At 39.6% G+C, this 21537-nt stretch overlaps 1 protein-coding gene and 1 long non-coding RNA gene across 3 annotated transcripts in view; one reads left to right on the forward strand and one right to left on the reverse strand.

Moving 5' to 3' along the window:
* LOC136431073 (kinase non-catalytic C-lobe domain-containing protein 1-like) overlaps nt 1-21537 on the forward strand; it is a 68801-nt gene that overhangs the window by 16405 nt on the left and 30859 nt on the right. For both annotated transcript variants that reach the window (XM_066422283.1, XM_066422284.1), the window contains exon 3: nt 14345-14403. In XM_066422283.1, the coding sequence (XP_066278380.1) occupies nt 14345-14403 (59 nt within the window). The remainder of the gene's footprint in view (nt 1-14344; nt 14404-21537) is intronic.
* Nucleotides 6749-9649, reverse strand: LOC136431089 (uncharacterized). The gene is made up of 3 exons (XR_010754982.1): nt 9428-9649; nt 8447-8544; nt 6749-7855 (listed from the first exon to the last, which is right to left on the reverse strand). It is a non-coding gene; the product is annotated as an uncharacterized lncRNA (long non-coding RNA).

Below are 21537 nucleotides of genomic sequence, written 5' to 3' on the forward strand. Positions count from 1 at the left end.
CAGTGCCGTGGTGTTGAAACCTGAGGACCTGAAATTTGGTTTAGTTGTGCATTGGATATTTACCCAAAGGACCCCATTATTTTTTTGGGCATACACTACTTCAAAATGATTTATTTTGCAATTTTTTGATGCAATTTTTGGTTATTTTCTGTCGGGGCCAGCAAGAACTAGGTCATACTGTAACATAAGCCCTCCTACACTCACCCCTTTCTGGGACGTAAAACCAAGCAGATGTCAGGGTACCTATACTAATGGTATTACAGAAAGTTATATGTACCTTATGTTACATGGTACGGATGTTATATTTGACATGTACGTACCGTTAGCAAAGGTGATCACACCTGGCCATGAATTATGCTAATGACGACCTCATTTGCATAATTCCTGCATAAACTTGTATTTCCCTTACCGTGACAACATGTAGGTACATGTAGGAAAGGTGAAAGCACCTGGACATAACTTATGCTCATGAGGACCTCATTTGCATAAATTATGCAGAAACTTGGATTTGCCCAGGAGTTCTTTTGGGACAGCCCACTTCTTGCATGAGGAGTATGGGCGAAACATCCTGAATTTGCTCTTAAAGCAAATGACGGCCAGTCTAGTTTCTTATTGTTATTCTTTCCCATTTATTTACTTTTTGTGCATTCTAAATCATGTAGTTTTTCCCCTTGTTATATGCTGTGTCATGTTCGACAGGGGCCATGATGAGTTCTAGTGAAGAATCCCTAAGATTAGTAAGAAGGGAAACACAACCCAAGTGGAGGAGATCTAGAGACTTGATAGCTTCGTCTTCTGGGCAGAGGTCCAGCAAAGCTTTCCTTCTATCTCGATCTGTATCTTATAAACCATTCAGAGAGATTCAATCTGACAAGGTCATTTCTCATATAGACTTACAGTTTTAGCCCAAAGGGTGAAATTGACTGTTTGAAGAGAAGCTAGATGCAATCTTGTAGTTTCTGGGGACAAAGCAGCCAACCAGGTATCACTCAGGTACAAATGTAATGGCAGAGGTAATAGCATAACCAGTTGCAGGATTTTGTGTGAGATACTGTGTCATGCAGAAATGTTCACGGTGGTATTATGTTTGCAGTTTTTACCGTGAACTCTTTACCACAAACTCAAAACCACCGCGAAAAGCCGCTGTATTGTGTGACTATAGCGCTACTATAATTGTTTCAAACGTGACCTCAAAACCACTGCGAACACCCCATTTTCTCCCTACCGCAAAATCAATGCCCCGCGATCATTTCTACGTTTACAGTATCCCCGTTTGATAAGTTTGCATGAATCCACCCACGTACAGGCACCAGTCAGGCATTCCTGCTGTGATCCTCCATCTGGGAAAGATACATGAAAATTGTCGATTACTGACTTGCCCAGCAGGTTTTGAGAATTGTGCAGTCGTTCATGAATGTCGTTCCTCGGTGGCCCCTGAGGAGCAAAACTTCCCACATCTTGTCTTAAGTGCCAAGTTTTCGTCTTTTACATTTCAAACTTGCCAAATGTTCTAGCTAGATAGAGTACCATGCATGTCTGATCGTAGCAGCTTTATTCTGCCTTATCTTTGCCTGTAACCTGTGACTTAAATCATGTCTAGCAATGGTAAGGCCATAAAGAGAGACCAACCCGAGCCAAACATGCAATTTGCGGTGAACAGAAAGCTGTAATCATTTGGAGGATTTAAGTCTCATGAAGATGTACGATTATGTCTTTGAAAAAAGCAAACCTCTACGCACTTTTGCAGCAGTCACTGCCTGCAGTTAATGCATTTAGCTGCAGCCTGGAGGCCAGCAAAGTCTGAGTAAAATTACATATCAGCACTTTCTGTCTATCAATGTGCTTCTGATAATGTCTTTCAATTTGAGCTGCTACCCTTGGCGTGCTGATAGAAGGCCAGATTTGTCCTCCAATTTACGTCAGATAGATTCATAAATATCCAATAGAAATAGGATTATAGTCATCAGTGGGACGGGTGGGATGGTCCTAAGAACAGACTCCTTATGATAACTTTTTATTTTTATAGTCTTCTAACTTAAATTTTTTTTCCGGAGGTTGTCGATGTATGTGCATATTTTCAGTGCCCAAAACAGGGCCATATACTGTACATAGTCAACTTGTAGAAATTGCTTCCATTCTTGTTAGGTCTTCAAGATGATCCGTTTCTCATAAGAAGCCATTGCCGTTGGCAGAAAGACTCCCCTGAAGCTGATATGTCATCATTATTTGCTGAAGCAGTGAGCAATTTGCTATCCAAACTGCTGGATATGACTAGTTCCCTGCTCCAGCATACAAAATGATGCAATCAATACAGAAAGCGAGATTGTATGGCGAGGACAATTTGGTTCCTGATGATGCCTGAAGTGACTCCTGTGGCCCTGGGCTCTGTTCGCAGGTGATATTGATGGAACATATCTACTGCAGTCAAGATGTTGTTACACAAATCCTGCTGACTTGTACGCTTTAAGGGTCCTGGTTGTAAATCAATGCCACATTCAAAGGAAATTTTCTGCGCTTTTCTTCTTGATTCCTATTTAAATTCATCCTATATTACAGTTGTGGGGCTTGAGTCAGAATATGGCGTAAAATCTGCACAGCAGGCTTCACATGTACATGCATGTTTCTGTAACACTGACCATTCAGGTAGAAATACATTTATGCTGTTTGTTTTGAACACGGCAACACTGTCATGTACATGTAGCTGGTTTGAACACACCAAATACATGTAGTACTAGACATTTTTGTCTGAAGAAAGAATTGTAAATGCAATTTTATCAATCAAACAATTGGTAGAAAGTGGTTGTAAAATCTGCATCACCTGATCATGAAAATTCTATTGTGCAGAAAATTCCCAGTAACAGTGCAATTGTTGTTGTAGACTTGACACAATGCACAAAAGAATGCTCTTGAAGTCAAAGTCCTCATTGACAACAAGTGACAAACATCATCAACAGGCACTCTATTGTGTGTTTGTGTGAGTTGCAGAAGAATTATCACATCTTATAGACAGTAACCCAAATATCTTGACAGATGACAGTCAACTATCCTCTGAAGGTATATAGTAGCTTTTTTTAAACATTGAATAAAAAGCTTATACTTTATAGGACTCCAAACCCAAACTGTTATGAGTGTAGATAGATGAGTAGAATAGGATTCACCCCCGCAATGTATACGTGATCCAGAAGCAGGATGGCTAACCACTAGAAACCTGCTTGCTAACATGTCAGCATTAAAGTTTCAAAAGGCAAGAGTCTTAAAAGCCTTTTAGCACATTATGCACTCTGGTTGTAGGGATCCCTCAGCGCACATTAGAGCTCCCAAATTACACAAATGTGCAGGGTCACGACCATCCATAAGCTAGGTTCATTAGAGTCAAGGAACTTAGGACCAGCCATGTGGAAGTTGGGATTAAAAACATGGGCTGCTAGCTTGGCCAGAATTCAAATTGATAAGCTCTTGCAGTGTGTTGTTATTATCACTAGATTTTTACTTCTTACATACTCACCAGATGAACTGCTTGCACCTGCTCTTGGAATATATTGTACTAACCTATTTCTCCTCATTGAACGATGTATTTGTGAAAGTTAATGGTCTTACCAGTAAAGATGATGACATTTTCCTGATGATATATAAGTGTATATCCTGGCTTTAATATTCATACTTGAATTACTTTGTAAGTAATCTTCATGTAATCTTACTTTTGTATCATACTGCACATTAATTGTTGACACACATTTATACTTGCAGTATTAAATTGTTGAGGACCTCCAGCTGGTGGTTGCTTCTAACACACACGTACATCGCTCGTTCTCAATGAAATGTGCAAAATAGCGGTTTTTAGGGTCGAAAAATTGATCAGCTCATTTTCCAAGCAAACCTACCTCATTTTTTAGCTGAACATCTCCTTTTATGATACCCAAAATATCACAGCTAATTTATCACGGGAAGTTGCCGAAAATTTCTAAGCTTTGATTAGATGTCCTTGGAGTTTACCAATATTTTTGCGGAAAAAATGTTGAACATCAGTAATAAGATACTTCAATTTTGGAGCTTCCATGTCGTGACATCGCCTTCAAACCCTATAGTTGAGTATTCAGTATCTCTGGTAAAACGTCTGTCAAATTTAGTGCCGGCGTGCTGACGATTGCTGTATAACTGTTTCATTCAGGATTAATATTGTCTGGATTTGTCTTTGCATTTCGAGTTGTTTGAGATATCTAACAGAGATGGAATCAGATAGTTCTTGCAACACGTTCGATCCTCCGTTGATCCGAATAATTTAACTCTTACAACATCTATGTTGCGAACTATTACCTGATTACTGCTTAGGAGCAGTAAAGCATTTGGAACGGAGAGGGAATCGCGGAAAAACGGTAACGGAGATTACATACTGGGGTATAGAGGTTCTTTTTACAACAACCAGGTAATCTTACCTGCTGACGTTTCGGTATCTGTCAGATACCTTCTTCAGAGCTTCTGACTGGAGTGCTGCTTCTCACCGCTATAAGTAGCCGATGTAGGCAAAAAATCGGCAATCACTGACCACATTGCCAGACACAACTGCATCATTGACTGGGAGGGGGCAAAGGTCATCGACAGAGAGGACAACAGACGCACCCGGTGGATTAAGGAGGCGGTCTGGATAAGGAAGACAGCACCGGTGATGAACCGAGACGAGGGGGCATACAAACTCAGCCGCATTTGGGACAGTGTTCTCACCGCAAAAGCGCCACCTACATCGGCTACTTATAGCGGTGAGAAGCAGCACTCCAGTCAGAAGCTCTGAAGAAGGTATCTGACAGATACCGAAACGTCAGCAGGTAAGATTACCTGGTTGTTGTAAAAAGAACCTCTATACCCTATATTTTACCAACCTGATGAAATTATTTTCGGGAGATTACATACTGTCGCCAAAAGGCGTGTTCACCAGACGTAAGTCGCCAAGTTGTAATTGATCGACTTTTGATTTCTTTTCTTCTTCAGATCAAAGGCTATAGATTACTTATTGTCTTGAGGTTTAAAAAGAATTCAACTTTGGAAACAAAATCTGGAAGAAAGAGTAGAAAATTGGAATATGATAACCCTACAGGGGGTTTCTCTCAGTTGAATCTATACTTTTCTATTCTAGTTCAAACGCTTTTGCCTTATGGTGCACAACTACAAAAAGTTCTGCGCCAGGTTATGTATTTTCCGCAACAGGTGTAATCTCCGTTACCGGTAACGGAGCTTACTACAGTAAAACTTCGGCTTTTCCTTCAAAGGGATTTTCGTTTTTGCGTTCCATCTTTTATTATTAAAAGGACGTATGTACAGGCATTTAGAAAATGGGCAGCGTTCCTACACCATGCCTTGTTAACAACACAGAGAGCATCAAACAATGGTAACGGAGATTACATTCATTACTGTACTGTCATTTGTTCGAGGAGGTGGTCCACAACTGATAGCAAACAGTTCTTATTTGTTCCTTTTAAAAGCCACAAAAGCTTTAAGTCGTCATAAAAACGACAGGTTGGCACCTTATATGTGGCATATCTTAATGTTAGGAACGTCTTACTTCAAACGGTAACGGAGCTTACCGTTTTGAGCGACAGGCATAAACCGCCTTGCACAGCGTACAAGAACAGTGACGGGAGCGATCTGACGTGATTTGTCGGAGGGCCTCAGTAGCTGGATTCACCAGTTAACCGGTCAAACTCTGGACTGAATTGTTACATTCTCAGCTGCTTTTCAAATTTTGCATGTCTCCGCAGGCGACAGCCGTTTTTTGTGACTCTTTAGGCCACTCATTGCCATAACTTTTTGGAAGTCAAAATCCATAAGTAATTTTGAGGTGCATTTTTCGTGAAACATGATATGTGTTGTGGGGAAGTGAAGAAAGCATCGATGGTGCCCTTAATTTGGCTCATATCAAGTCGTAAAGGCTGGCGACAGCAATTTGTACATTCAAATGAGAATGAGCGACATGTATCTCATGGCAATCTACTACAAAGCTGTACAGTGCTGCAGTGGTGCTCTTAGTGTAAAGTTGATGGACGGCTCAAGGCTTATCTTTTGCAGTGAATGTGTTACTCATAAATCAGAGCTGTCATGTAAAGATGTTCTTATATCAAAATAGTGAACGCAAGTTGACATACATGATAGAAGAAGAGAGAAAGGTGTAGCTAATGACAAGTAGCTAAGAGCTACTGTAGCTCTCAGCAATTTGTCATGGAAACCTGAAAGTTGTTGAAGTTTTATCAGTATCATACTGGCTGCACTTTTCTGACTGAAGTGTGCATTAGATGGATCTGTTTGTGTCCAGGGCTTCACTTTGTGCTTTTGCAGGCTATGATGAAGTTTATCTCTATTTCACTGACCTACTTTTTTTCAGAAGTTTTTTTCAGAATATTGTCTAATATTTCAGCCAGTTTCAAAGCCAATTGAGTTCTACGTGCTCAACACTTGGAAGGTCTAACAATAGTCTACATTATTATCCAATTCAGCATATGTACCTGAGCACAGACACAGCACGAAAAACCATATTTAAGCATGCTTAAATGCTACGTAAAGGATGCGGTTTTTCATACTTTAAGTTCTCTTTACAATACCTTTCCGAGTACGTAAAGTTGCCCTTTACGTGTCCTTTCCGAGAGTGCGTTTAGGTCCGTATTTGCACTTTTTACGTAACCTTTCCGTGCCATTAGGGTCCGTAAAGGGTTATTAAACAACTATTTAAGCATACTTAGATACTACTTAAAGGTTGCGGTTTTTTATTCTTTAAGTACTCTTTACGATACCTTTCCAGTGGTGCGTTTAGGTCCGTACTTTCACTATTTCCGTAACCTTTCCGTGCCATTAGGGTCCGTAAAGGCTTAGTAAACAACTATCTTTCAGAAATATTTACGGAAATTTTTTGACGGAAAGCATGCGTTTACTGAAAACTTTCCTAAGTCTTTTCGCATCCTTTACTTTATATTTAATGAATGACAGAAACAAATATATATTTCCAACAATTCATTTCTTGACTTGTCTTTGCAAGTGTTACATTTCATGTTTTTATCTTCACATATACATACTGAATACATTTTTAGACAATAACAATCTTTTAAAATGCAAACTCAACAACTGTCCTTCTCTTGGAGTCAGATATGGAACGGTGTAGGAAACATTTAGATGAAAGTTTCCACAGAACCAGAAGACTGTAACTAGAAGTACAATGCTAAAGTTTTTTCCAACACAAAGGTATACACAGATCTGGATTGTACTTGGGGGTTATCAGAATAGTGTTATATTGCAAGTGCTGCCTCGTCCAAATTCAATGTCAAGTTGCCACAAGAATAATATTTTGGATTCGGAAAAATAGTATGACTACAGAACAAGAAGACTTGCTTCTGCTGGTGATTACCCCTTAAGTAAGCAAGACCATTACATGTGTGATTTTCTAATGACAGGACTTACTACCAACATTATCTTTGCAAGTGTTACATTTCATGTTTATATCTTCACATATACATACTAAATAGTCTACAAATACAAAAAATTGTAATACAAAACAACATCATATAGGCTACATATACTTGCATCACATGCTTTTGCAATTGATCACCATTTTCAAACATTACTTGATCTTCAGTGTCAACATTTTTAGACAATAACAATCTTTTTAAATGCGGGGTCTGGAATGCTGGCCGCCACCGAGGGGGGGGGGGATGTCAGCGATCTTGTTGCCATGTACCGGTTGACTTGTTGTAGTATTTCCGCTTGTGGTTGAAGAAAGTACGTCCAAGTACATGCTGCTGGCAGTGACCACAAAATTTGTGGCATGTTGGTTGTGTGTGAGTCAAATCCATGCTGATCTCGACCTTTCTGCCTGGCTCTGCAAGAAAAAAAAATGCACCGGCATTGGTTACAGTGTAATGCAAACTAAGCTGGCAATGTTAGACAAGTATTTGACCTTTCTTTGTGCTATTGCATAAAACTTCTTGACTACTGTTGAACTACATTGTATCTATTTGTATGTATATTTACATGTGTTTATTTAGTACATGTGAAATGAGAAGGGGTAGCTAATATCTGTGAAATGTTTTATTTGATTCCAGTAGGTGATATCTGGTGGGGAAGCAGGGATTAAAATTTCTGGTGATGCCAAATGGTTACAGGCAGTTTTCCCGGGAACTCAAGATCTGGAGTACTGGACTGGGAAGCCCTTAAGCAATCCGCATTAGCCTTGTATATATAGTTAATATATATTGTTACTAGTAAGCAATCTGCTTTCTACCTTATCCTCCCAAAATATATGTGATTAAATAAATTGATAAACAAAAGCTTTCTAATGACTTTTAAGTGTTTGTGAAAACAACAGATAGTCCTGGTAGTCTGATATCACATTATCACACATGTACAAATAAAATAACTGGTGCTAGTATTTCTTGCAAACTTTATAATATCTTTAAGTTAGTAAACTTACAGTTGACAGTCAACAGCTCAGATAAGTCCTACAGAACTTCAACCAGTACCAAACAGTCGGTGTGCCTATTCAACAGTCAGGAGTGCACCGGAATACACCTAAACAAGTGTGAAATCAGAATGTTTTGATTTGTACATATTGCAAGTTGCTATATTTTGGTGAAAACAATGTACATATTGCCCTGGGAATAAGAAATCACTGCAATTTATTTCTCATCCACTCACATGTACATGTAGTGTCACTTTAAATTTCTACAAGGATATAATGTCCTTGGTTTCTGGTGTCAATTACACACACTGAATAATTCAACACCAAAAAGTATGTACTTTATGATGCTCTGCCATTATGTATGTATTAGACATTCCCTACCACTTACTACGTATGTACACACTCAATTTTTCGATGCCCCTCCCCATTTTGACGGAAGTTTCTAAAAGATTCTAACGCAATAAACATACAGTACATAATTATTCAATAATCTTAGCCCAAACACGGTACTTGGGAAATGTGTGGACGTTCAGAAAATTTGCGCTTTCTTTAGCACAAATCAGGTATAGCAGAAAACCCGCAGTTTTCCCGCAAATGCAGCATGACCAGGTTTGTCGTGCTCTGATTGACCTATGACCCAAAATGGCGTCGCCCTGACACCTCACCCCAGACAAGAAAGGGTAAAAAAGCGCTAATGATTGACAACACTTTAGGCCCGTTTTGGGGGCAGCCAAGCAAACTGTATTTAGTCGTCTTCTAATTTTTTGTGTTGGACTCGAAGTGGATGTGCAATTTTAGTCCTTTATCCCAGCAAACAACGCTGTTGACTGTTTCACCGACTGTGACCTTTAGGAAATGTGTTCTGAAAGAACAACGTTACTGAGGTCAAAAGACGCGGTGCAGATATTATCATGTTACTTGTGAAACACCCATACATCCATACATACAACACAACTGTCATTGCATATACTAGCTGGCAGATAAAGTTCTTACCTATGTAAACTTGGCTGTAACCTGTAGATGGAAGCCCTCTTCGCCGTGGTACCGGTTACCTTCATGTCCTTCCGTCACGTCTGACAAGTTTGTATCGCGCGCCTTAGGTATGGAAATTTTGTCACATGCGATGATCACGCTGTGTTCACGCGGGTACTGACCAATCACAGACTGAGCGCAATCGCTGGACCAATCAGAAGCTCATAATCCCTCGAGGCGCGCTTTGCAGTTGTATGCCTGGTGATATTATAATAGCTTTTAAATGTAGTCTATATTTGGTAAGTCTATCAGACTTGGGCTCTGTAGAACTGTTACATGTAACTGTCAGTTAATGTCACACAGTGCCAGGCTTATAGCAATCCAATGGTTTTTATATCATTTTGTATTCTCGGTTAGATTTATCCACAACATACTATGATTCCATATCTGTTGTCTCTACATTTTAAAAGTTTATTATATGATTAAAGAGAAACTTGTCTTGGTCACTGTCCTGGTCAAAACACCTCGGCCGTCACTTGCAGACTGATGTTGTTTGCATTACTGCTAGTTTTAAAGTAAGGTGAGAAGTTTGAAGTGGAAACTGTGTATGTTTTTGACTATTGCAATGTTGACTGTACGTCATGTTTACGCTATGAAAGCGATATGTTTACGTTACATTTACGCAATGCGTGAAGGTTATGAAAATATCTGCGTCTTAAATAGGTATATACGTTGTTCGGAAAGGATAAGGAAAGGTCAGTTTTATCTTTCAGTTGCCTTTCCAAAATCGTAAAGTCTGCTGAAATAATTCGATTTCTTTAATGACTCTTTACGTAGTAAGGAAAGGCTGCGGAAAGGTCAACTTGTCTTTCAGTTGCCTTTCCGAAATCGTAAAGTTTGCTGAAATAATTCAATTACTTTAATGGCTCTTTACGTAATGAAGAAAGGCTACGGAAAGGTCAAAATTATCTTTCAGTTGCCTTTCCGAATTTGTAAAGTCTGCTGAAATATTCAACCACCTTTAATACATATTTACGTAGTTCGGAAAGTTGGCTTAAATATCAGTTTTCGTGCTGTGAGACTTTCTGTCAAATTGTGTTTTGTTGTGTGCTCTAATATCTAGGGTGACAGATGGCATCTCTGGTTAATCATTTGTAGTTTGATATTATTTACAGACATAGCTCATGCTGCTCTATATCCAGTTCAAACGTTTTAGATATAGACATACAATTGCCTATGATTATGGTTGATTGAAGGATGTATATTCCTTGATATAAATGAGCTACTTGCAGCTATGTATATACATCTCCCATGAACTGGCCATTCTCTAGACTCCAGTGTCTGGTGGTGGTGTTTTCACCTCAAGAATGATGGAAGCGCAGCTCCAGGCTTTAGTTGCAGTCAACAGTCACCATAACAGGTTATCTAAAGTATCATTACAACCTACATGTATTTTCCTGTATGTACTGTGTCATTTCAAGTGGTGTAGTCATTATCACTAGCAGTATACTCCACATGACATGAAGTTGTACAGGATTTTAGACATGAAGCACAACGGCATCACACCAGTGTTTTTCTTCCAAATCCTCTAAGAGAACTTTTGAGTGCATTGTACCACATTTCCTTGATTGATGGGGGAGATTGATGGGGGATACATGAGTTGGCCTGCTTCATAGTATACAGTATCTCTTATCATTTGTATCAAGTGGATGGTGATCAGTCACATAGACCAGTGGGTTTGTAGAAATGAAACAACCTAAGCCTACATCACAAGATAGCATCCAATTCAGTAAAAGTAAAGCTTTAGATCTAGACAGATATAGTTATGGGAAAATACAACTTTTTTCAGGTCAACAGCTCTGTCAAACTTGTTATATTTTTACACCCCATATAGAGGGATGTATTTTGTTTTTGCTGATGTTTCCTCTCCTAATCGTTTTCTCCTTTTGTTGTTTAAATAATACAAACAACAAAGTAAGCTGTACCGGAATGCCTGTCATCATAAATAAATCCCTTCCTTCAAGCATAACCTTGAAAGAAATTACGATAACACAACTTTCTTGAATGCAGGAATATCAAATGGGCTGCAGAATTTCAATCAATAAAATTACTAAATTGGGAGTGTATTACTTCCTTGATATTTGCCCTTGAGTTGTCGAAGCAAAATGACTCCCTGACCTGAACGGTGTGCCCTGATGTCGTCCAGAGACCGCATCACACAGCTGCGTGGTGTACTGTGTCTCTGGTAGGGCAGTTCCTGTCATATAATCAATAGAAAGAACGGTCTGCCAAGTCTGGGGTAAGCTAACCCGCCAGGTCCACTCAGTCATTACTACATTTCACAGCTCTCCAGGGACGGGATGCCCAAAAACGTTTCAAGCCTTGTTAGTCACTGCTTGTCTTAGGAAAGCAGCTTGGGCATCTGGTCAGGGGAAGCTGCATAGTTATGAAAAGTATTGCAAAGCAGCGGTCCATTTTTCTAAGCTGCATGCTTCTACAGGTTGGATTAAGAAGAGCAGACACCATATTCTTAATTCCTCACATCTAAAATGGATGGTGTATGTCCTTGGTGCTGAACACAAAGATGTTGTTCCCAAACCCCGCCCTTTTGGATGGCTTGAGCAAAGATGAATTCTGGATAACACAGAGTCTTGATTTATGCTCATACCAAATTATGACTTTCATATAAGTCTGTTTTGTATTGCCCACTTACAAGACAATGACATTGAGGCAGCTGTTTGGGATGAATTCCTGTCATTAGCAAATGGTATTGCTTTTCTTTGTCACCACGTGGTAAAGATGTAATGGAAGTCAAGTGTATCTTTTTAGAGTTGTCTTACATGTAACCCAGTCCATGATCAATGAGCAGTATGTCTTCTATTTCCAAAGTCATGGGAAGGTCATGCTCATGATCCGACTTTCATGTTGCTGCGTTATTCAATCAGGTAGTAATTTCACAGAGCTGAACATGGTGAATAGCACGATTGGGGAAAAAATCTGGTGTGTGAATGGGCTTAAAGCGTGGTACATTGTTAATGATAACTTTTTAAAATTTCCAAATTTTAGGAGATTAAGGTGAGCCCTAGATTAAAATCAAAATAGGCCTATTTCCTCTGACCCATAAGGTTCATTGTTCCTGATCAAACATGTAAAATTACAATGCAGTATTTTTTTACCCTCATCTAAAAGTCTCAAACACGGATAGAAATATCTGTAGCTGCGAACCCTGCTATTGGTTGAAAGTTGTGCAGTTAAATGTGAAACTTTCCAAAGAATGGCATCTCTCTCTAACAAGCCTTCTGTGTTTGCAGCTTTCTAACAATCCTTCTGTGTTTGCAGCCAGTCTCTTAAGCCACATGCCTCCTTTTCTTGAAATGCGGTAATTGGCTGCTTTCTCGATCCATACGTTATCTTGGGCAGGGTATTACTCCCACTGACAGAGCTGGAATACCCGCTGGCTTCTACTAATTTTAGCCACACTTGAGTAAGCTTGATGGTGAACATTGATTGACAATATTTCACCTGAGTTTAGGTCATGCTAAGAGGAAAACATACATGTCGACATCCCTATACAATTGGTGGGGATAAATTCCTCTTACAGAACCGATACAGTATTATGTATAACGAATAGCTGAGTGATGTCTCAGATGTGTGTATTACATGTAGCTCTTCTGGTCAGGTAGGGGATAAAACACAGCTGGGAATGGGATACTATCTCAGGCATCACAGATTGGGGAGATATCCTCCTGGACTAAACTGAAGACTGTGACATTAAAATTTTGTGTGTCTTTAGAATTGTAAGTCTCTATTTTTCTTTTGATTTAATGTTGGGCATTTACATGTATGATTATTGTATGTTATATCTGAATACAAGGCTCCCTTGGGATTCAGTTGGCTTCAACTGTAGTGACTGCCTTTATGATCAATACAGTCTCTTGCCTCAACTTTCTACCTGCTACTTCTGCCTTATGCTGCAACCTGTACAGGGTCAATGAACTACTAGTAGCCCACAAGAGAGGGAAAAATTTGAATTGTGTTATAGACACGTATTGATTTGTAGAATACTCAGTCAATTCAGTTCTATGGTATGATGTTTTACATCTATCTACAACTGCAGACTGTAGATATTTTATTACAGACTCTGCAGATTGCTTGGTAAAAATTGTGGCAAAGGTTGTGCAGGTATTATTTCAATGGTCTTCAATCTATTTTTGTACCTGTACTCTGATATTGATTGCATCCATCTGAAAGGTCTTTACCTCCATTAGGGAGATAGGTGTACTTAAGATGCCTATCATGTGGGTTTGTCAAGTTCACGTTCAGGGTTTCAAGCAGCCCCAGGTTTGAAACTGAAGTGGTACATGTAAGTCCTTTCGGCACTACCAGAGATTAAGATTCTCACCATGATGCCCCCAGGTCTCTGACTATGCTCCACATCTATTCAAGTCTTGAGAGGCAATGACTGCTTGAAATCTGTACTGCTCAGCCTATTTCCAACAGTAAAGGGATGCTTTTTCTACTTCAGTTGAGTCCACCCAGCCTTGTAAAGATATTTTGACTCTATGCCCACTGCACGTACGTCCCTCAAGTAATTATTGCAGTCAACTCAAGGGGAAACTTTTAAGCTCCTTGGGGATATACTGACGAGAGCACTTACCTAGGATGTAGTTTATAGTAAATCATACATGTACATGTGTCATTTAGTATTGTGACAAAGGGGCACTGGAGTGATATGTTATCTTTTTACCACCATAAAAAATTGGGATCCATGTGCAGTTGCCATATTTCTAAGTGAATATTGCCATACTGTATGTACCAAAGTTGATTAGACAAGTACAAGAATATTGTAAGTGTTAGCAACTAAAATCAATGCTTGAATGTATATATTCAAAATGCTAAGTTATATTGATTTTGATGCATTTTTTTTCATTTTCACAGACAACCCAGAAGGCATCTTCATCCCTCCAGAGTATGATAAGACTGGCAACACATTTAAGGTGAGATTATGTACTAACTCACAACATAAGACCCGAAGTTATGATGATCATTAAAGATTATACTTTGCATAGATAGTAACTTCTAAGTACATCAAAGTTGCTCTGGGAAATGCAACTTATCAAATGAAATAAAATGTGTATGACTTTGGGGATTAGTTTTTGTTCCCAGTATTTCTTCATACTAGAATAGCCCTAAGCAGAATGCATTCATATGCATATATGTTTGAGTTTCTTGACCTGTACAGAGGTAGCAAATCATGCCTCCCTTTCACATGCCCAAACCTTCTGGGTTTCCATTTGACTGTTCTGTGCATCTCAGCATGGGAAATTACGGTGGTTCCACAAAGGAATTACATGAACAATGTACATGAATGTTGTTTGAATTTCTTGACGTCGTCTCTCACAGCAGTCACAAATAACTTACCCTCGGCTCAGTTGTATTTCCTGAGGCATTTTCTTGAGTACTTAAACTTTGCTGCAGGGGCCACATAAGTTATAACATTGGCTCCCTGGCCTCATCAAGGGCCCTTTGGTGAGGTTGTTGGCAGTAATGTATGACATTTACTCTTGAGCTGGTGGAGCAGAATATTGATCACCATCTGTTTCTGGTGCTTAGGAATTTGAAGAGTGAATGCTTTGATATTGCTCCAATATGATACAATGTATTGCAGTAGGAAGAGGCGGAGTTAAGGAATCATATACAGCTGCCTCCTTTGTGTATACCCAAACTGAATTTAACATTGATAATGATACGGTCAGTTTGCACCCACACAGTTTTGCAAATGCAGTCAAACCTTGCCACTCATATACATGTATGGGAGTTGAGCTGTTGCTCTTCATATGAAATGAGCTCAGTATGAACCAATTTACATCACTATTGAGCTGAAGTACGATAAGGTAAGGGTCTATCTATAGGCCAGAAATGGGAGAAGATCTCAGCAAGCAGCAAGAAAATACATCTACCGACAAAACTCCAGAAGAGTGACTGCCAAATTGATGAAATGTGCACAGTTTGTCTCTTTTTAGTGGCTTGAAGTTTACTCAGGCCACTTTTGATATCCAGACAAATTGGTTGGCACACGAAGAAGACATTTTCGGCACAAGCAGTAACTCACATGTGATTCTAAAGGAGTTATGGAAAATCCTGAATGGGTGATGGAAAGGCAGAGTCTATCAGCCGTCTCAGGGGAAAAGACACTGCCTACTTTGATGTGTATTGATTTTTGGTTTAGAAGATTTCCATTAAGTGCAACGGTTTGAGGTTATGCAGGGAACTGCTTTAAGGCTTCCTACTTTATACGTTCCCTATTGAATATACATGCATGATTTGATATGTTGCCAAGAAAGGCACCCGTCAGGAATACACGCATTCTTAAAAGTTTACTTCTGTCCGATACAGATGGGATGATCAGACATAACTTTGAAGAATGTGTGTATTCCCGACAGGTGGGTCAGGGGGTCAGCACTGCTTCCTGTACATTATTCCCCATGCTGCTACAAAATGCCTGCATACTCCTTCATTGTGGCCTGATGTGATAGGTTAGATTGTATGACATGTGGGAGAGCCACTCATTTCTGTGAAGGAAAGCACATTTTGTATGTTGCCTCAAGGAGGTTATATGAGGTTTGCAGTCATAAAGGGCATTGTTGTTGGTTGAGAAATGTGTCCCCTGGAGTTTTGACAGCACCATATGTGAACTGGTATGTCATTGTCAACCTCTTATTCCCTGTGGTACAGCCCTGCTTGCATGTACCACTGGAATGTTGCCAGTTCCCAGTTTTCCATTAAGAAATCTCGTTATAAACCAAACATAAAATACAGTACTTGAAGCAAACAAACTTTTGTAACTTGTAAGAGAGCATACATCAGGACTCATTCTGAAGCAATGTTGAACTTTAATTTCTAACACAAAAATTGGTGTGGAAATTACCTTGCTTCAGAATGATTCATTTTGTTTATACCAACACAGATTAAGAATAATAGCAGAACATTCAAGTTTGAAGTTGGTGATTATGGTTTGGGTACATGTACTTAAAATGCCAGGTGATACAGTCAAACCTGTCTATAGCGGTCACTCAAGGGACTGGCCAAAACTGGCCGCTAAGGACAGGTGGCCGCTATGGAGAAAATGTTGATTAATTGACCACGAGTGACACATGTTTTCAGTACCCACTGAGATACATTTATTCACCGTACAGTACACATGTAAACATTACATAGGTAAGGCACATTTTAGAAATTCGATTGTTGTTCTTTTACTGCTATTATGGGCTTGACAAAAGAATTATTGTATCTGCCAACTCCAAAATCCATGGTTTGCTCGAGCTTCATGTCTGAACAGACCAGCATCGCCATACTCAACTCTTGATCCTTCGCGACTGCTTCGCTGCCGGCACACGCGTCACCAACGAGTTTTAATCATATGAAACAAAGTTCTTCGCAGCAAAATGCCCCCTAGTTAGTATAGAACAAAATATATGTTGCTCAGTTGCCACTTACTGTTCGTTTTCGACCGTTTTCAAACATAAAATCGTGGCGACAATTTTCCTAATCTGTTGTTGTTTGCTTGTCATGATCGGCTTCTACCATTATGCTAATAGGGTAATGAGAGGAAGGTCGCTCTTTTGAGGGCTTTTTTCTTTTCAGAAAATTACAACAGCCCAAAATTTACAAGATAGTAATGTTATCCATATTTAGTTTGAAGCTTTTGGTTCAGTAATTATCCTCAGTGATAGTTTGCAGCAAAATAGATTTAACACACTATACCTCCGCAACAATGGTGTCTTCCGATGACCTTTATGCTGCTCCGCCATTTTGAAAATCGTGTTTCGGCACATTTTCGGATGAATTCCCGGGGAAAACGGAAATATTGGGCCGACATTGAAATAATTCGCCAACTTAGCGCATCAGATACATGTGCGGGTTGTATTTTCCAAAAACTACCGTAATCTTTGTCCAATCCAAATGCACAGAAATAGTCAAATATGCTACGATGTACAAACGCAAGCCATGTGAAGAAATACTTGACTTCGCGCGCGTCAAACCATGGATAATCTAACGAAGATAAAACATTATTGTTTTCTTTATTATTATCCTGTCAAGTTGAGTTCACATAAACTTGATAACTGCATTAAAAAATGAAGATTTTGAACCCGGCGTGCGGTGGCGATGCGGCTTCCACCGGCGCACATTGGCCGTTATCGGCAGTGTTACTGTACTCGCGGGACCGAAAATCGTCTGGCCGCGACCGCGTTGGACAGGTGGCCGCTATAGCCTAATTCTTAATGCTTATGTCAATGGGAAAAATCCAAGGGACCGACAAAAAGTGACCACTATGGGCAGGTGGCCGCTATGCAAAGGTGACCGCTAATACAGGTTTGACTGTAGTTGTATCTAAAGTTTGAAATTTAAAAGAAAATAGATGTTTAGATCAAATCAAGAAATTACCCAGAGAGCTGCACCAAACTGGCTGCAGACAGACCAACATGGAGAAGTTTCAAAATGAAGCTGACAAGTTATAGCACTTTTGCTGAAAGGCTTCTCAACTGAGCAGGGCTGTCTCCAGGACCCGTCCCTCCGTCCCAGGATGGAATTTTGCTTGTTGGGACGGATAAAATTTCACCCAGTACGTCCCAGTCCATTCCTGACAGGGAATTGAGGAAAAGTTATGTTCGTAAGCTTAGAATGACAAATTCAAAGGAAATTCAAAACATGGGCTCTCAAACAATAAGCTTTTGTGGGACGGAAAAAAAATCTAAAGCTGAAGACAGCCCTGCAGCTGAGTGAGATGGTGATATAACAAAAAATCTCTCAGCATCATCCAGTCCATAACTTTGAGTACATACAGACTGAGCTGACCAGGTTTGTATAAAAGGAAAGGTTCAGTACATATTCTGTTGACTAACGTAGAGTTGGAGACATTTCTGGATTCTCAGACTGGTAAACTTTGCCAGTTTCTCCTTAGTGTAAGGCCTAACCACCAACAAACATGTCTAGAAATTCATCCCTGATTTTCTAGTTATCTTCTCAAAAGAACAGCCCACCTTTTTTTGACAAATAACTGTTACATCATATTCATAACATGCATGCCACTTTGACAGAGATAATGACAAGAAATATGACATTATTATTGCAACATGTGTCAGAATCTAATGAGATAGCTGAGAAGATTAAATGTTATTGCACTTACATGTATCATGCCAACCTGTGGAGACTGATTACTGATTATAAAAAAGCCATCCGTCTACATTCCTTCTAAAGGCACAGAGATTATTGATAGATATGCCATATCAGTATCAAGCCTTCTGTATGACTATGATTATGAAATGCTCCTGCAGTAATAACTATCATTCCCTGGGTTGTCGCCATGATGAGCTACATATTGTATGATCCATCTTCCCTGACCTCAGAGATCCTACCTGGTCGTGCTGATTCAGAGATGTTGTCAGCTTCCTCTAGCTTTCTTTACACTGTCTACTTATGCACAGATGTCTAAATGGCAGGGAAAACATGTTTTCACAAGCGTTTGGTAGTCTGGAATAGGAAAGCACAGGAATTTATGGTATGAATCATCGTTTTGTTGTTGTTGCTGCTGTTGAAAATAGGCCTCACTATGAAAAGAGATTAAAACTTTATTAAACCTCCAGCAAGTTCCTTTAAACTGCAGATTACAAGCATGTAAATGTCGTCATGGAATAATCTATTTTCCAGGCTTCGTTTCGTCATGAAAATCTGTGTTGAACTTAAGTGTCCTATTCACAAGGCGTCCAAGTCCAACTCAACTCAGGAGAAAATGTAACCTCCTCTGCATGGCACCCAGACATGCAGTCATGTTGGTCTGTCTACCATAATTGAGAATGGTACATGGATCATGTACATATACATCACCCTGATGCTGATCCTGAAGCAGCCAAAGAATGGTTGGGGAAAAGAGCACCCTGAAGGATACTAAGTTTGGAGATGGTCACTCTGCCCAAGCCTTTTAAACTTCGGCTCTTTGGGGAGATGTTACAACTCTTTAGTGGCCCGATATGGCAGTATTAATGGCTTTGTTTACCTAGAGGAGACATTACAAGACATAAGTGCTGTTCTCTTCTGTCATTTGGAACACAAATGTTGGGACTAGATGGACTGAAAGTGCATAACGTTGTAGTCTAACAGGTGAAACACATCTCCCACAGACTGTACAGGCTTGATGTGGCTTCTCCCTGATGCCTTGATGAGTGGCCGGGTCGCTAGGGGAGTGATTTATTCTGTCTAGACTGTCTCCTTAATGCCCATTGGTGTTGTTTGGTCGTGTAACCACATCAATCCATTTTGGGGTTTCTGTTGAGCTATTGATTCATCCAGAAATGCTACCGACAAAGAGGATTCTGTATATTCTATAGAAAAGTAAAGTTTTAGAGTTCATGAAATTTAATTGCAGAAATGCCTGAATGGTAATATCTAAACAATTGTGCCATTAGCAATATATAACGTGTGTGTGTGTATATGTGTGTGTGTATTTGTGCGCACTTGTGCGTTGAGAATGTTAATCCTGCTATAAATATGTTTGGAAACAATGAGTAACGTATCCTTCAGGGAAGCACAAAACCCAGGTACCTCCCGCAAGCTATGTTTATAGTTATGTGGTCTATTTATATTGTTACAATTACCATCCCAACATTGTTACAGGACAAAAGGGATTACCTTTGCCCGCGTGCTAGATAAATAGCAATCGTTTATTTTTCTAGTACTCCAGAGAGGATATTTACCAAATACTAACTTTTGGAGTGGTTGTGATTCGCCATGTATTGTGGGATTTAATTTTGTTGGTATGATCAGTTAAAGTACTTGTACCTTGTAGTTAGCTGTAATAAAGGCAATTGTCATTGGTTAATCTGGTTAAGGGTTCTCACTGCCCTGGGGGGGCTAGCAGGTCAGAACTACTATAGCATTACTACCTCCAGCTTGGATTGTAATTGTTTCCCTTGAAATGAAACTTGTTGTTAATTGTGTGGCGCCATGTGCCTGTAGTTGAGCCATTGTTCTGTGTGTATCTTCTTACACGGCTGTACATACGTCGGGGAGGGCTGTATGCTACTTGGACTAATTCAACTTAAGTGACCCCAGCGACTGACCCCGGGTTACTGAAACTCAAGTCGTCCGTAGGGGGTGAAATACTTGCCGGGAAAAGTCGCGTTTCAATCATTACCAGTCCGTCGTGATACTGTGCACACCTACCTTCAGTCCGGGTTACAGTTCCGTGGTAATTTGTGGTTGATTAGGAATTATCCCCCGTTTGATACATCGTTGTGTCGCCACTTTGTCAGCGGCAAGACAAACACAGGCAGTAAGGTGAGTGATAATCAGTTTTAGCGCATTTGTCAGACTTCATTGATTGGACAAAAGTACAGGGGGCACTGCTAGGGCGTCTGCAGTTCTGTTTAGAAATTAAGAAGTTATACTTCTGTTCAAAATCTCTGTTCTGATCATTTGGGATCAAACACAACCAACTGGACATGTATCAGGCACAATTTCTGAAATATATATTACAAGCATGCCATTGTCGACCTGGCATATCAAACTAACTGTATTTGTACATACTTTGTAGCTTACTATGCTTCATACATCAATGTTGTCAGGCTGGGTATTGACACTCATTTAGCAAGACACCTGTCAGGTAGAACTGTCCTTCTTGCTATTGAAGTATCATATGGCAAATTGAACCTACCCTGACATTTTGAGCAGTAGAAAAAATGAGGCTTAGAATTGTACACTGTTATAGAATAATCTACCAAACAAGATAGCATGTTGCTGTACCATTGGATAACATGAAACGTGTTGGATAGAAAATTGTTTGCAAAAAGCTTCTGAAAATGCAAAAATACATGCAGCAAGTACATGTATGTGTAGAGGTGAAATGGAGAAAAATGGCATTCCAAACTTCAAGGAGCCTCTGTCAGCATTATCTAGGCACATACCAGTTGAAAATAGCAAGCTTTTATGTATGAAAGATTTAAAGATTTTTACATGCTTGCACACAGTTTTATTTTCTCTGGATACATGCACTAAAATATCATACATGCAATGAGTTAATCATATATTTCTACGAATTCCTAACATGCATGTTTTGGGGATTTCCATGGCTTCAA

This window comes from Branchiostoma lanceolatum, chromosome 3 (genome assembly GCF_035083965.1).
Source record: "Branchiostoma lanceolatum isolate klBraLanc5 chromosome 3, klBraLanc5.hap2, whole genome shotgun sequence".
Taxonomy (NCBI): Eukaryota; Metazoa; Chordata; class Leptocardii; order Amphioxiformes; family Branchiostomatidae; genus Branchiostoma; species Branchiostoma lanceolatum.